Here is a 16,070-nt window from a genome sequence, read left to right on the forward strand (position 1 = left end):
GTTTAAATAAATGCAGCAGTACAACAATGTAAAAATATGTAACTGTTAGCGATTGCCTGTATTTTAAAAGCTTACGTGGGTAAAAGTACTGAAACAGCAATACACACAAATGGACTACTGTAAATATCAAAAGTAAAAATGGCATTTTATAAGTCTACTGTATAAGCAGCATGTTAATGCTGTATCTTGTGCAGGTGGATCTAATTTGTACAGCTGTATATATTGTTGGGTGGGTTAATCTAAATATAACAATACACCATGAAATGCGATTAAGCGTTTGGCAGAGTTTGAAAGGTTGAGAGTGGTAATGGCTGGCTCCACATCACAACAGCTAATACTCTCTTGTCTTTCCAAAGCTTCTCGTTTGAATTATTCTTGAATCTTCCCACAGATAAGAACCTTCCTAACAGCTCCAGCGTGGAAGTAGAGGTGACCCCACCCATGAATGGAACTGCAGGGCAGGAGGGGGAGACGGTAAGAAATCTCAGGACACACACACACACAAACTGCAGCATGTGGAAAAAAAAAAAAGCTGCAATTGATACTATTTCATCTGCTGTTCAAATAACTGGGTCGAGGTATGAAAAAGCGACAAACCTGTGAGACGGATATCAAAGTTAGAGCGGCATTTATGAATATTTTATGCCTCTCATCCGTGTCTGTGTTCCACCATGAGTGTGATTGATGCAAAAGGTTGCACCGACTATGGCACAGGTCACTACTGCTGATAATTTCCCAGCGTGCACTCGGGCGAGTTCCTCCATCTTCAGCCAGACCTGCCAACGACCCACCTCCTCCCACTGAGTTCTGTAATCACACTCCTCATTCACCTGCTGCTCCCCACCGCTGGGTGCTCGAAATGAACACACTCACACACATGCCTCAACACACACACACACACACACACACACACACACACACACACACGCAAACACACAGTGTCTGTGACACAGAGCCAGGTTCAGAATGGCACCTGCAGTTGTCGTGCTGGCATGAACGATGATGCTGGGATGCGGCGACTCGCCAGGCCAGCAGACGGTCCTGGGGCAAGTCGGCGGTGATTCAAAGTCGTACAGCAGACAGAGGAGACGGGTGTGTCGGTCATCCTGCTGGATTTTTACCCTTTCTGTTGTCATGACCAAGAAAAACCCCAAGACAAACCGGACACGACTATCATCTTTTGACACATGGTGACTTTCATTTTGGTTTTGGGCTGAAAAATGTGATTTAGATATTGAAAATGAACAAAGGATTGCAAATGTATAATTTGCTTTAGTAGCATAACACATGGAGATTAATCGCTCAGGTTTTTATAGTTATAATCCTTATGAATTCAGTTCTTGCTCATGTGACCTCTGGTACAACATCTTAATAATACTAATACTTACAACTAACTCATGCTACTTATGGGTTTTTTTTATACATTACTGTAGTTAAACACAAATGTATTTCCAGATTATGTGGTTGAGCGAATTCAGAAAAGTGACTTCCTTCCAGTTCGTTGCTTCTTGCGTCACGTGTTCAAACCCCTTGAATCCATCCAGGAATGACAGGTGCCACTGACAATGTAAACAAACCGCTTAAAGAGGTAACAGAAGAGAGTAAATACAATAAATGGCAGCCATAAATAGTATCAAAAACTGAATTTAATTTGCTGACACACCTAAATATTACCTCACTAGTGTTGGTATTGAAATGGTTTTTTTGCTTTCCGCTCACACTTTCCCAGTAATTTTTCTCTAGGCTTAACATTTTACTTCAGAGGCTGTTCTTTAGGTATGTAAATGCTCTGCGGTATAAACTGTCATGTGACCATCTGCTTTACATACAATTGTCTCCGCAATAGGTTGAGGATCTGTCACGATCCCTCGTTGAATCAAAGCCCAGTCTATGAATAATACTGTCCTACGATACTGTTATTGGAACTAAAAAAAAGAACATTTTACACACAGATTTCCTGCTAGGTAAGATACAGTAGACTATAAATAGCCTCTTTCATACAGTTTTTAGAGTCACATCCAAATTTTTGATTCCAAAAAATTACAAGATTGTGGTTGATGTGATGCGAAGGCAGAAAACCTGGTAGATGGAAAATAGAAACACCTTTTTCCTGGTGCTGATTCACTAAATTTGAAATACCTGGATGCTTATTGGCATGTTGCTATTTTTAGAAGTCTGTCCTACAGTGCACCTGTCTGTGTCAGCCAGGAAGTAGCTGGAAACACCTCACACCTTCATACGCTGCCAGAGGCCCCATCATACTAATTGTTCAATTCCTCCTGGATGCCTTTTCTGAGGAAAGGGGGGAGTGTTAAGGTCAAATTAAAATGTCTAGCAAACGTTTAGCACAATTTCCTGATAGAACGCTTGAGAGCCTTGCTGACAAAACGTATCATACATGCACATTTTTACTGAAACGGCAGAAATAATGGCAACGTTATATAGTATATATGCATAGTGTGTGTTCATCTAGTGCTAATTTTGTGATTACTATTTCTTGATAATGAGCGGCGAACACATCCCGGCTATGACTCACAGCAATTTGTCTTTCTGTAAAATCACATTCTGAATTTTCTGCTTTCAGCAACTACCATTTTGAATATTTATGAAATCATAAAGCTGCTGTAATCACTTCCCTTAAATAACATACCAAAGAAAATCAAAACTACAGGATCTTATGATTCATCCTACCTATTCTGTCACAACTAAACTGATTTATAAAAAGACATTGTGTGTGTCATGTGTTTATGGGTTTCAGGATGGAAGTAACATCTGATTTAAGGAGCCACGTGCTTTTCCTTTCGCCAAATAGAATGAGCAGTTCAGATCCAGATGGGGCCTCTGTGCCACAAAAAAACATTCACAGCAGCTGTTACAGTGGTGCATCCATGAAGATGACTGTTTCATGTGAAAAATGGGACACTGCTGTCAGAAAAATAGTCAAACAGTTAAAAGAACCGAGTGTAGAGTCTGAGGTTTTGAGAGATGTGAAGAAAAAAAAGACACAATACATTTGAGGTTTTCTTCCATAAATAAAGTGTTGAAGTCATGTGCATTCTGCCCTTACAGAAAAACCCACACGAATTTCACATGTGCAATAACTCGTGACCACTTACGCATGTGATTATGCGTAAGTGTATTTTTGGGAAGCGTGGTTTTGGGACAAGTTCATTGTGTAATCTATGATGCCCATGTAGATTCCCATGTGAAAACATATTTTCTCCATGTTGTCATATGTTGCAACATGTGGTAAACATTGGAAACTTGTGTTTTTTGTGTCATGCTGGAGAGAAGACTTCTTTTTTTAATTTTTTTTTATTGCAGTTAGACAGCTGCTTTTTGGTCCATTCTTTGATCAAATCCACAAAGTAACGTAAACACATCCACTCTGCAGCCTCACTGCTGCTGTGCAAATGTGACGACACGTTTCTTTCGACCATCTCAACTCTTGCCTCACACCAAGTACCAGAGCGTGGAAGGAAAAAAAAAAAACTAGCAAAATGTCACACCTCCCCCTGCAGCTCTACGGTGCCTTATAAAAGTCAGTGCCTTTAAGCATAGAGTTGGCAGTGTTACCAACTGAGGCACCACAGGGCAGGAAAAGCCCCCAAGGGGCTGGCATTTGGGAATCGAGTTAGAGTCAGGAGCACCAGCTCTGCAGGGTACTTCAGCATACAAAGCAAGGAAAGCAAATCCTAAATAGACAAATGACACATTCATGGTGAGCAGCGTCAGCCAGAAACGGTAACCTCCATGAAAGAGCTGCGAGGCAAACAGCAATATTATGTGCACTGTTGATAGAAGATTTTATTGCTATATTGCAAAGGCAGCAGAATATACATAGTAAATGTCTCACCTCTCTGCATCTTGCGCAATGGATGTGGTTCAGAATTGATCTTCACAAAGCCTCAGGTTTTCGGTTTGAGGCCTTTTAACGGACAACAATGCAGCCATCTGGATATGGAGAGGAGCAGAAATCCGAATGCTGAGCATAAGTGATGCAAGCACTGCCTTTTGTTTGGCAGCTCTGATTACCAAGGTTACCAGGCAATACTCAGCAGCAGTAGCTGTCAGCAGGATAAGCGCCATATGATTCACGATTCGTGTAGTAGCCATCTTTAAAGATTTCTGCCTCACTCTGTGGGCATTCTTAGCTGACCTGGCTGAATCTGTTAAGACTCAAAGAAAACGATAATTTACTGGAGAACAAATGTTTTCAGCATCTGACGTTTTTGGTGACGTGCATAAGGCCTGACTGTTTGACTGTTTTTGCACACCTTGCTAACGTCATTCTCACAAGGGAATGAGGCAAATCTGAGGCCATCTCTGTTGCAGTCAGATCTGCATGTGTGGACCTGTTCTCCGCTGGTGCCCATGGCTCCTTATCAACGTGTATAATTGGATACGAAGGGGCCAAGACATCTTTCTGCTCTCTAAAGGCTTTGTTGTCGTACTATTACAGTCTACAAGTACCACAATGACTTTGAGCTAAATGAAAAGATGACATAGTTTTCCTTCTTGCCTACTTTGACTTCAGTGCTTTAGTTATGTGTCATTTTCACACGGTGACTGCTTATTTGAAGCATCGAGGTGACAGTCTTTGGCTCACTTGGCATTTCCAGTGACAGGTCCAATCAGACCCCAGGGTTCTGCCGGTGCAGCCACCATCAGCAGTCGGCGGTGATGAGGCCCTGATGACTGGTGAGACGGAGCCCTTCACGCTCAGGGCAATTTCCCAAATCACAGTCGTCAGGCTCCTCTGTCCTAAAGTCCCCATAGAGCAAAGACACGTGTACATCCAGGTCCTGCAGTCCTCTGTGATGTCCCGTCCATCTTGAAGTTGTTGTGTAGCAAGAGTACTGCAAGAGGTGTATCCCGATGAGATAATGTATTACGCTAAAGACGACACTTGGATTGTAATGAATTTATCCATTTATGTTTATCCTCTTATTCATCTTGTACTTATTTCCAAGTGCTAAATCAAATGTGACACCCAAACATGGCAAAACAGACCAAAAATATACAAAAGTACATGTTTCGAGGAGTAATGGCCATACTGATGAATTCTTAATGCCCTCTATTTCCCCTTCTCAGGCTGAGGATGAGGAAGAAGAGGACCAGCCTCTGAGCCTGTCCTGGCCCGAATCCAACCGCAAGCGCCTCACCTACCTCTTAATCATACCTATTGTCCTCCCCCTGTGGCTAACGCTGCCTGACGTCAGGAAAACGGTGTGTGGCGAAACATTTGGAACAAGAATGTTCCTCAGTTTTATGTGGTCGAGTCCTTTTGTGTGTGTGCTTGCTGCTGAATTACCTTTTTCTTTCCCCTTCAGTCGTCAAAGAAGTTCTTCCCCATCACATTCCTGGGTGCCATCTGCTGGATCGCAGCATTCTCCTACCTAATGGTGTGGTGGGCTCATCAGGTACACGCGTCTCACAGACTTGTTTACTTTGCAGGCTATGACATTGTAAAAAGAGCGGGATGTTATGTGATCATCAGATCCCAACAACATAATAACATCCTCATATGCAGCAAGTATAATCCTCGTCCAAGAAACAAAAGTAAGATCCAGTCGTCTGTTCTCTCCATTTCCCATCCTTGATATGAATAATGAAACTGTGTCCCATAATCCACCCACTCCTAAATAATTTCAGATGTCTCGTTCAAAACAAAGAAATCGTCAAAGCTCCAGTTTTGTCACCTCGATCGGTTCCGAAGCATCACGAGAAAATTAAAAATAGCCGGAACAAAAGATTAAGTTGTACTTACTCCACAGCTTAGTTTTCTTTTTTTTTCTTTTTTTCCTTTCTTTCTTTCTTTTTACAGGTTGGAGATACCATTGGGATTACAGAGGAGATTATGGGCCTGACTATATTAGCAGCTGGAACCTCCATCCCTGACCTCATCACCAGTGTTATCGTGGCACGCAAGGGGCTGGGTGACATGGCTGTATCCAGCTCCGTGGGCTCCAACATCTTTGACATTACTGTTGGGTACGGCACATGTGCAACGTCTGAGTTGACTGTATTTACTGTAGCTTTGAGGTGACGCAGAAAAGAAGTACTTTTTTTTTCTTTTTTTTTTTTTTTGGTATTTTAAACAATATCAAAGCTTCTGATATTGTTCTGAAAGTTTAATATTCCCCTCCTTTAGATGGGTGGTCGTCCTTAAAAGAGTTTTTCGGGCTGCGCTGACGTGCTAATTCTGAGGACTTCTGGTCAACTTTGTTCCAATAAAAAAGTAAAATCAGGCCACTAATAGAGACTGTAAACTATCATGAGGAAAGCAGATGAGACAAACGTTCCTGGTTTGGCAGCATTCAAAATTATTTAATATTGTTGTGTCACATGCTAGCTACTATTTTAATCGTTTGCTTGCTGATAAATGAAGCAGCATTTTGAGAAACAGCCACAGAAAGTGAGTCCACTGCAGGTTCATCATCGGGATGTCAGACTGAGCTCATAAAGGTGTTTGTTTTGTTTTATCCTACAAGTAATTACAGTTTTCAGTTAACTATATTTTACAATATCCCACGTAATAATTTTTGAAACATGATTAGTTTCCTGTAGTGTTTTAATCTGTTTTGCCGGTGGAAATAAGCTTAGCAAGAAACTAATTTACCTTGCAAATAAAATGTCCCGTTTGATTTGATATGATTTTGTAATACAGTAATCCTTCCTCAGTGTCAGGGCCTGAGTAAAATGGCTTTGCACTTTTCTCTTATGCTCAGGGTGTAATAATGAAAGCCTGAAAAACTGTTGGAAATGACAATGATGGAAATTATGTCAAACCTCGCAGTGAAAACTTGCCAAAGTAATTACAGGATGTTGAGAGAAGAAGGCTGAAATATGCTGAGATTTCAGGTTGAGTCGACTTCCTTGAATGCATTTCAAATGCCTCGTTGCTGATCACCCTGTTAAACACTGCAGATTAATAAATTTACACTTGTTTTTTTTAGGTGTAATGATGGATGAATTACAATTGTTAGAGAACCAACTGATGATGCACACATACCAGAGTTTTACATGTAAAATGACCATAATTCCTTATTCCTTCACACGACACTGTGTTTGGTTTAATGGATAAATCTTTTTTTTTTTGTCATTTTTTCTGTAAAGAGTAATATAGGTGAAAAAAGCAGTGTTTCACTGTGTCGTGTTTGCACCTCTGACCACACCCATCAGTGGTGCTGCGTGTGGTCACAGGGTGCTTTGGAAGTGTGTGAAGTTTGTCATGTTGCCTTGGTATTTCTGGGTATTGACCTAAATCTATTTTATTTTGAGGTATTCAGGTTTGTGAGTATGAGACATCGTGCAACGTTCATTCCAGAAGTGCGACGTGTGTGCATTGCCATGTGTCTTACACACATGACTGGTCATCTGTTCATACAGCACTGAAGCAAGTTAAAGGCATTTTTTACCATTTACATAGCAGGCTGTTGAATAGGCAGAAGAAGGTGAGCGCTTTGGTCACTGTCAGAGCTTATTATACAGCTATACATGCCCTTACATGACGAGAAACAAAGCCACTGTAAATTAGCAAAAACAAGATTTTCCACTCCTGCCAAGTTGATGTTAAATTTGTTTTTTTTTTACATATAAACAAAACTGATTTTGACCGACCTGATATCAACAAGGAAAACAAGTTTTTACCAGAAAGATTGTCTCTCAACAAACCTCCTTCCTCGTCGTGTTTTGTTTGTCAGGATATCGTTTTAAACCACGTTTGTCTCAAAAACCTGAAACATAAACAAGTGTTTAATCCAATTACATGGACCATGAATTGGTAGATGACTGAATTAAGGTATGACATGTGTCTTTTAAAGGGTCTATCTGCACCAAAATCCGGAAATGTTCCCTTGACTTTTCATCGCTCCTCTTGTGGGTTTGTAAAAGAAAATATTGTGACTTGTGTTTGTGTACTTGCAGACTGCCGTTCCCCTGGCTCATGTGGTCCATATTCAACGACATGAGTCCGGTGCAAGTCAGCTCCAACGGCCTCTTCTGTGCCATCGTGCTCCTCTTCCTCATGCTCCTCTTCGTCATCATCTCCATCGCCGCCTGCAAGTGGCGCATGAGCAAGCTGCTCGGCTTCATCATGTTCATGTTGTACTTCGTCTTCCTGGTGGTCAGCGTCATGCTGGAGGACAAGGTCATAACCTGTCCGGTGTCTGTCTGAGGACCTTCTAAGGACCTACTTCCTCTTCGTCATCACCACCCCAACCACCAATCACAACCATCCTTCTCGTCTGCTGTTGCTCTCACCTGACCCTTGTGATCCTTTACACCAGGAATAATAGAAGAAGAGGAGGAACTGTAGAAGAGAGTAATATAAAAATATGAAGAAATATGGAATCTATTTATATTTTCAGGGAGCAGGTAGTGGCGGGGAGGGGTAGAACCAACAAGGGCACAAGACTTTGGCTTGGCTGGTTTAGCATAGGCCTAACCTGAGTGGATTTTTATTTATTATTATTTCACTGGCAGGTGAGGAGGGGGGGTGTATGCCAAATATAAAGGTATTATGCATGCCATTAGTTTCACTAGATGAGCTGGAATCAAGACTACGCCTGGCAGGTTGAGGAGAATGACCTGTGAACTTTGGGGGAACAAAAACAAACAGGAACTCTGAATAACAAGTGGAGTGACTGAGCTGGAATTGTGAACACATTTAATCGCACACGCCTGTTAAAGAGACTTAAGACGCCGTTGCCAGGAGAGAACAGCTGATGTGGACGAAGAAATGGATGAAGAAATGGCAGACTGTGTGGATGAATATTTTGTTCCAAACGTGCTTCCTGTCGGAGGATACTGAGTGAAAAGACTCTTGTGAGCTTTGCACCTGAGCAACAAGGGACACTCTCGCTGGGCAGACGAACTTCTTTGGTATTCTCTTTTTTTTTTTTTTGCAATTTCATCTGTGCTCAGTCTGAATGATGAGCCAGAGCTTCCCCTCTTCCCTGCCAGATGTCATTTTTCAGCACCGAATGTTTCTTCATAGGAGTCTCCTTTTTTAATTTTTGGATTCATTTTCATGAAATATTAGAAGTAGCATTAGATATACTGTAGCAGCATTAGTTAGAGTCATCTTGACGATCTGCTCCGTTTTCTCTTTTTGCCACTAAACGCACGTTCTGATTGTACAGAACTTTCCATGCTTCACATGCACCGACTGACAAAAGGCAAGAGAAAAAAAAAGCCTAACTGAAGCTTAGCCTCTCAAAATATATGCTAGCCTTCAATATCTTGAGGGGGGGGGGAAAGCATGAGTACTTAGGCTCATTAAAGTTCCATAACAAAGTCAATGTCGAAATAATACATTTGAAAAAACTTTACAGTGTTTAAGCGTCATGGTTGATTTAGATTAGTCAATGTGTAGTGCTTTGTTCACAGTAGAACTGGGCTCAAATCACCGGCTAGTCAAGCTCCTCGGGTAGAAGTTTCAAGGAGTCAATTGCATGTAAAACAAAAAAGAAAAGAATATACACTTGGAGGTTAATAATACCACTCAACCAAAATGTACTTTTTCAAACATGTTTCATAACATCTTAATGCAAACCAGTGCTCAGTCTCTATGTAGAAAATGTCAACATGTATGGTCAATGATATCTATCAAACTTGTGCAATTTCTTTTCTAATCAAAGGTGCTTTTGTGTGCATGTGTGCAAACTGCATTCGGAGTCATCACACAATGACCATTCCTTCAATTTATCTATGAATAGAGGTTATACTACCAGTATTTTGCACCTAACTGCAAATAAATATACACCAATCTGTGTTTTATACTGGAAAAAAGAAATCATAATCACAATCTCTCTTTACGCTACATAGAATGTGGAAATCACAGACTTAAACAGCAATATTGCGTGTGTCGTCGTTGAGAACTCCCCCCCCCACCCCACCCCACCCATGCGTCTGTCTCCCGCTGTCCTCTGTCCGACGTGGTCCCGAACCCCACGACGTAAAGTGGGCGACCCATCTCTCCTTGAAGCGAACCCCTTCCTGTTAGAGCTGGCCAGAAGCACCTGCTTTACCTCAACACAGCCTCTGTACAGCAGCTTAGTAGGAGTAAACTGTAAAATAATAGTAAATAGATTCTCTGAATGTGTGAGGAAAAATGCATGTGAGGAATTTGGGCTGGTTACCCACTGACTGTACAGCTGAGCTTAGACCAACTATATACATTCACTTTTATGCACCCAGTCAGAGAGAAACACTAAGAACTCATTGGTTTTACTTTGTAAATATGAACACCTGTTTTTTGCAAGAACCAAGTGGTTCACACATGTACTTTACTTCACTTGTATTTATTTTAGTTTTTGTAAAAGTGGATGAAAAAGGACATAGGTACAGTAAGCTGGTGGCCCTTTAGTATCATACTATTATTGAACAAAAACAACAGGAGCATTTATTTTTAGGCCTCTCCACATCTGATTAGCATACATTACACTGTAAACATGCCTGTTCATTTCCTGTTAAGAAAATTAGGGCTTTTAATACCATAATGCCCCATCTGATTCAAGAAATGTAGAACTCAGTGATGCCGGTTTCTGACATTTGACACGGGTGGCAAATGCACCGGAAAAACAAAACTGGAAAGCCTGCATCAACCATACTGGTATGTGTGGTGTGTTCTCATATATTCGATTTTCTTGAACATTTCCACCACCCAGATTCGAAGCGTCAATTTATGGCCTCTGCGATGAGTCATGTACTTTGTGAAATCCTCCTGTGCACATTTGCCATTAAACTCTTCCTTCAGAGGACCACCACACCCTCGTTAATGTGACCACCACACCTCTGGCTTCTTCTCAACCTTTATTTTAAAAGAATACTTTGACATTTTGGCGCATGCAGTTGTTTGTCGAGAGTTAGACGAGACGTTGGTGACCATTCTCATACCCGTGCAGTCGCCTAAATATGAAGCAGAAGGTGAGCTTGGCTCAAAACTTGCTAGCCTGACTCTGTCAAAAGGTCCAAAGGGTTCCAGCGACTCACTAAAAAAGATGTTATATGTCATTTGTTTAATCAGCAGACAAAAACAAAGTGTAAAAAAAGACAAGTTGTGGGTTATGTGGGGTCAAAAATAAGCTAACCGTTACCTCGTTGCCACTTTTTCTGCTTATTTAAAGTTAGGTATTTGCGGGTGAAATGATACTGGTATCAATCTCGTCTAACTGCAGGCAAGAATGCCAACAAGACCCCTTCTGTCAAAACAACAAATTTCAAGAAACAATTAAACCAAAAATATATATATCAAAGCGGTTTAGCACGTGAGCTTGGCATTGATTGTGGTTTACCCGGGGGAAACCATCAAAGTTGACCACTAAGGAACATTCTTGCACTGTAAATGTTTTATTTTCTTGGTGTTAATGTAAGATTTATTTAAGGTGTACATATATACAGATACAAATTAACCATATAATCTATATGTGTAAAAGAAATATGTCTCTTTATGTAAAAACACAAAGTATATAATAAAAACAAATAAAGATGCTAATTCAAATATGCAATGGTGTGTTTGGTTGTCATACATTTGTGAGAAGCTTCAGCATTAAATCGCATATGATTATGATTGCCAGTAATTATTTTGAAAGCTCATTTTCTTATGTGTGAAAGAATAAGTACATCCCATGAAAATTATTGGCTTTTTTTTTTTACATATTTGAACAAGCAAACATTTTTTTCTCTTTGCCTCCAAATAAAGTTGATGTACTTTAATGACACCACAAGAAAAGTTTACTTTTTTAATAAATTATTTTTAAAAAAAGTGTCTATAGATGTAATATTCTTCAGTGGAAAAGTGAGTACACCCCTGGTGTCAGTGGCTTTTATTCCCCATTTTAGAGGAACTAACTCTGGCATTGGTTTGCTGAAATTTTTGACCACTCTTCCTTGTGAAATTCCTTCAGTTGCCATATGTTTGAAGGTTTTCTTGCATGAACTGCCTGTTGTAGCATCATTTCAATGGGATTCAAATCTGGCCTTTGACTAGGCCACTTCATGACCCTCAATTTCTCCTTTTTGATCCATTATTTGGAACATTTTCTGCGTTCTTGGGATCATTGTGCTGTCTCACAGTATCTCATATTATCTTCAAGCACTCTTTGATATGCAGAATTCATTCTTGAATCCCAGACAGCAAACTGCAATCAACGAGGCAGCGAAGCTGCTCCAAACCACAACACTTCCACCACCATTCTTCACAACGGGTATGAGGTTCAGCCTTTTGTTTGTGCTAAACATGTCCACTGCCACTGTGGCAAAACAACTCTATCTTTGATTGTCCAGAGCACAGTACTCTAAAAAGCCTGCTCTTTGCCAATACTTTCATTGGCAAACTTCAGTTTTGCTCTGAAGTTCTTATTTCTGTCTCGCCTTCCATGCAGGAGAAATGTGTCTCATGTCTTTTTAATTGCAGTGTGACACCAAAGTGCTACCTGCAGATCCCACGATGAAATGTTGGGGTTCTTGGGCTGAATTTGCTGCAGTGGCCAGTAAAACTGAAAGCTGTTGAAAATCTATGCCACTTGTAAATTATTTTCTCACAGTAGAAGGCTGAGGGCCTTCGAGAGCTGTTTAGAGCTTGGCATGATGACACCATACACTGTAGCAGCAAAGAGAACAGCAGATCCTCGATGTCAGAGGTTTTAAAAAGACAGGTTCCACCCGTCACCCCCGAAGGAGGATGTAATCATTGTTATATAAACCGGAATGCCTGATTAAAATTTTATGGTTTTGAAGGAGTGGCAAATTTAGGCTTTTTGACTGATCTGGTTGTTTTTTTTATTTATTAAATGACAATGACTACATAACAATTTGATGTCATTTATTTGAATCACCTTTATTTGTATGCACTGTTTCAAAGAGGTTTAAATGCTAACTTGTTCAAACATGATGAAAAAGTCACATGACTGTTGGCCCATATGTACAGTACATACACTCGCATTACCTGCCATCAGTGCGAAGTCACTTAAAAACGTGCTTCAGGAATTTGAATTTGACACAAGGCTCCAAACGCTTCCTGCAGCTGGAAAAAGAATGCACCCCATTGTTTGTCAACCTGCAAGCTTCCTTGATTTCTTCATTGCGTGCTGCTGCCTTTCAGTTCCTATGAAGGAAGTGAGGATAAATTCAAGCTGTCTCTGTGAATACTCGCCGAGAATAATCTTTCCTTCAATTCCGCTGCAATGAAAAACATGATTTTCACCGACACTTTTGTGTGAAAGCGGCTTCAATAAATATCTCAAATCCACACTGTAAAAGAAGGGGAGGAGGACCAGGGGTGTACACCAAACAGTGTTTCATCTTTTATACAGGAGCAGTGATTTGCTTTACTTCACTCCTCATGTGGTGCCATCCTGTGTGTTTCAGGAAAAGCTGTGGAATATGGCGCCCTCTCATGTTCAAACCCTGAAGCCTCCATGTGACTAACCGCTCTAATGGCGCAATCATCACTGATGCAGTCCCGATAGTACACCCACCCGAAACTCTCCTCCAGCAGTTTAACCCTTGTGTTGTCCTCGGGTCAAAATGTCCCGCAGCTGTGTTCAACCAAGTTCTATTTTATTTTCATATTTTTTGGGGATCATTGGTGACAAGGAGGCTGTGAGGGTTTCTTTAAAGAATGATGACCAATGATCCCAAAAAATATAAAAATATAGAAATAAAATAGAACTTGGTTGAACACAGCTGCGGGTCATTTTGACCCGAGGACAACAGAAGGGTTAAAAGGTTTTTACTGAATTACATCACTTTTGTCTTTCTATAGAATTTGACTCATAGTTCTTTTTACTCTAATTTCTCTTCCAGTTCAGTTTAACTGGAGACAGATGCATCCTGAATCAAACTCCTGTTTCTTTGACCACCTTGTTAATTCCATCTGGTAAAACCTTAATTTGTGTTTACAAAAGCATTGCTATGAGGATTTGTGTTGTGAGAGGTATAAAGAGGAGGATTTCCAATATCGAGTGGATACAGCCTCCGTGTGTATGAAATTGGCCTTTGTGAATGAAAAATACACTTGTTTTGTGTTCATCATTCACACAACATCTGATTCACAACTGGCATCTTGAGGCAAAAATGTGAAAACCCGGGCAAGCCCTATACTGCTTTTAGGCCGTCCTGTAAGCCCAACCAGGGTTGCATGTGATAAGACATAAAAAAAAAAAAAAAAAAAAAAAACAGTCCATAGGCACAAACATACAGTTTCTGGTGAGATACTGATTTCAAAAAAGAGGTGCGATTGCACCAGCTTTTTGTTTTCTAAACTTGATAAGACATGCATGAGATTCCACAAAGTAATGGTATTACTTTTTTATGGTGAGACATGTCAAAGTATTGTTTGTTTTGTAATAATTACCAGGAAACCGAAATTCCCCCGTTGGTTCGTGCTAACCTGTCAAAGAAAAGTGTTTTTATCGGTTCCCCACAGGCTGATTCGTCACACTGATATTCAAAGCTCATTTTTAAGAATTAAATTGGACTGGCAAACCTCAGACCCCCCACCCACCACAACTACACAGGAATATGTTTGTTTACATGACTTTTCAGTCATCTTTCCGCAGAAGCTCATATCTGCCAGGTATTCCCATATTTTCTTTAGTGATTCCTCCTCCACCTTTCTCTGGAAACTGATTCTGCATCCATTGCAGCAGCTGCGGTGAGTCAAGCCAAATCATCACCGAGGTCATTTCCACAAATAATTTGCACTTAAATTTGAGTGTGTAAAAAGATAAATCATCAGCGTTCCCCAGGAGAGCAATTGGTTTAATCCTTGCAGCACTTTTTTGACTACAGCCATGACAAGTTCAACAACAAAAAATTCTGGATATACATGACACTTTGGCTTGAAAGACATGATGCCATGGGTAGTCTGCTGAACTCATGGAAACAAGAGCTTTTTAAAGCTTAGCTGGAAGTCACAGTTCGATGCATTTGATTGGTGGGTTCATGGATACTGTCAAAGGCTTTAGGGAGACAGCATAATATTTATATTAAATAAATAGTATAGTTATATACTAGTATATAGTAGTAACATATAAAACAAAATCAGAAGTGGCATTTTATGTGGCAAAATAACCATTTACACTTTAAAGATAGAAGCAAAAATCAGTATTGAAAATAGAATCAATAGGCCTGTGAAGGATTTTTATGATAAATTGGTGATAAATGTTAAAAGAACATTTCATCAAAATATTTACACTTGAGCTAGAGCTAAAGCTCCTAAGTTCCTTGACTAAAACTGGATGTACGCACGTGGTTATGAATCACATCTTTCTGCAGACATTAATGTGAATGAGATTAACTTAATGTAAAAAAAAAAAAAAAAAAAAAAAAAAATGAGGAACAGGTTGAAATAACCAACATTCAAATTTTAATGGAACGTTTCAAGCAAAACACTGCCATGAAAAAAAAAGTCTATTATAATACGAATCGTGCTGTTTTGAAAGTCCTGCCACCAGTGTCAGTTCATATCATATGGTCAGTTGTTGTAAATTTAACCAAGAAAAACCTCAAAAATGTGGACCCAAAAGCACTTTACATTTAGCACTATATATATATATATATATATGTGCTAATTACCTGATGAATCTGTAAACAAGCCTGTAAAAAGACAGTCAAAAAAAAAAAAGGCAAATCACATCTGTGGGGATTTTCCGTTTCCATTCACATTTCACGACATTCACTCGGTCGCTCACTTCCCAGCAGTTAATAAACTCCACATGCTCTGAGGACAAGGTTAGTAGCACAGAGGGCGGCCTGTCCCGTTTACTATCGGCCAGACTTTACTCAGTGACTTCATCTGCTCGCTGTTACAGGGTGTGCTTGCATTTGACTCAGCAAGATTCGTCTCAGAGGAGAGGCTGCAGACCGAACCAGCACACTCACTTTGATGCTGTTACAAGCGCGGCAGCAGAGGCCTGTCTTGAGGGAGACTTTGGCTACAGAGGGAGAGAGTAGCTTCAAAATATCTCAGACGCAGGCGAGTCATCACCAAAACTGCCCTGTTTAGATTGGGGGGGGGATCATGTCGGGAGTTATTTTCATGACTCTTAAAAAAAAAAAAA

At 40.3% G+C, this 16,070-nt stretch overlaps 1 protein-coding gene across 6 annotated transcripts in view; it reads left to right on the forward strand.

Annotated features, from left to right (window-relative positions):
- Positions 1–11,513, forward strand: part of LOC138210927 (sodium/potassium/calcium exchanger 2-like) — a 45,936-nt gene extending 34,423 nt beyond the window's left edge. For all 6 annotated transcript variants that reach the window (XM_069170366.1, XM_069170367.1, XM_069170368.1 and 3 more), the window contains 5 exons: positions 392–474; positions 5,095–5,229; positions 5,334–5,423; positions 5,828–5,994; positions 7,930–11,513. In XM_069170366.1, the coding sequence (XP_069026467.1) occupies positions 392–474; positions 5,095–5,229; positions 5,334–5,423; positions 5,828–5,994; positions 7,930–8,179 (725 nt within the window). In that variant the 3' untranslated portion in view covers positions 8,180–11,513. The remainder of the gene's footprint in view (positions 1–391; positions 475–5,094; positions 5,230–5,333; positions 5,424–5,827; positions 5,995–7,929) is intronic.
- Positions 11,514–16,070: the final 4,557 nt, after the last annotated feature.

Source organism: Embiotoca jacksoni, unplaced genomic scaffold, assembly GCF_022577435.1.
Source record: "Embiotoca jacksoni isolate LCO1_2020_lvr unplaced genomic scaffold, fEmbJac1.0.p SCAF_49, whole genome shotgun sequence".
Taxonomy (NCBI): domain Eukaryota; kingdom Metazoa; phylum Chordata; class Actinopteri; family Embiotocidae; genus Embiotoca; species Embiotoca jacksoni.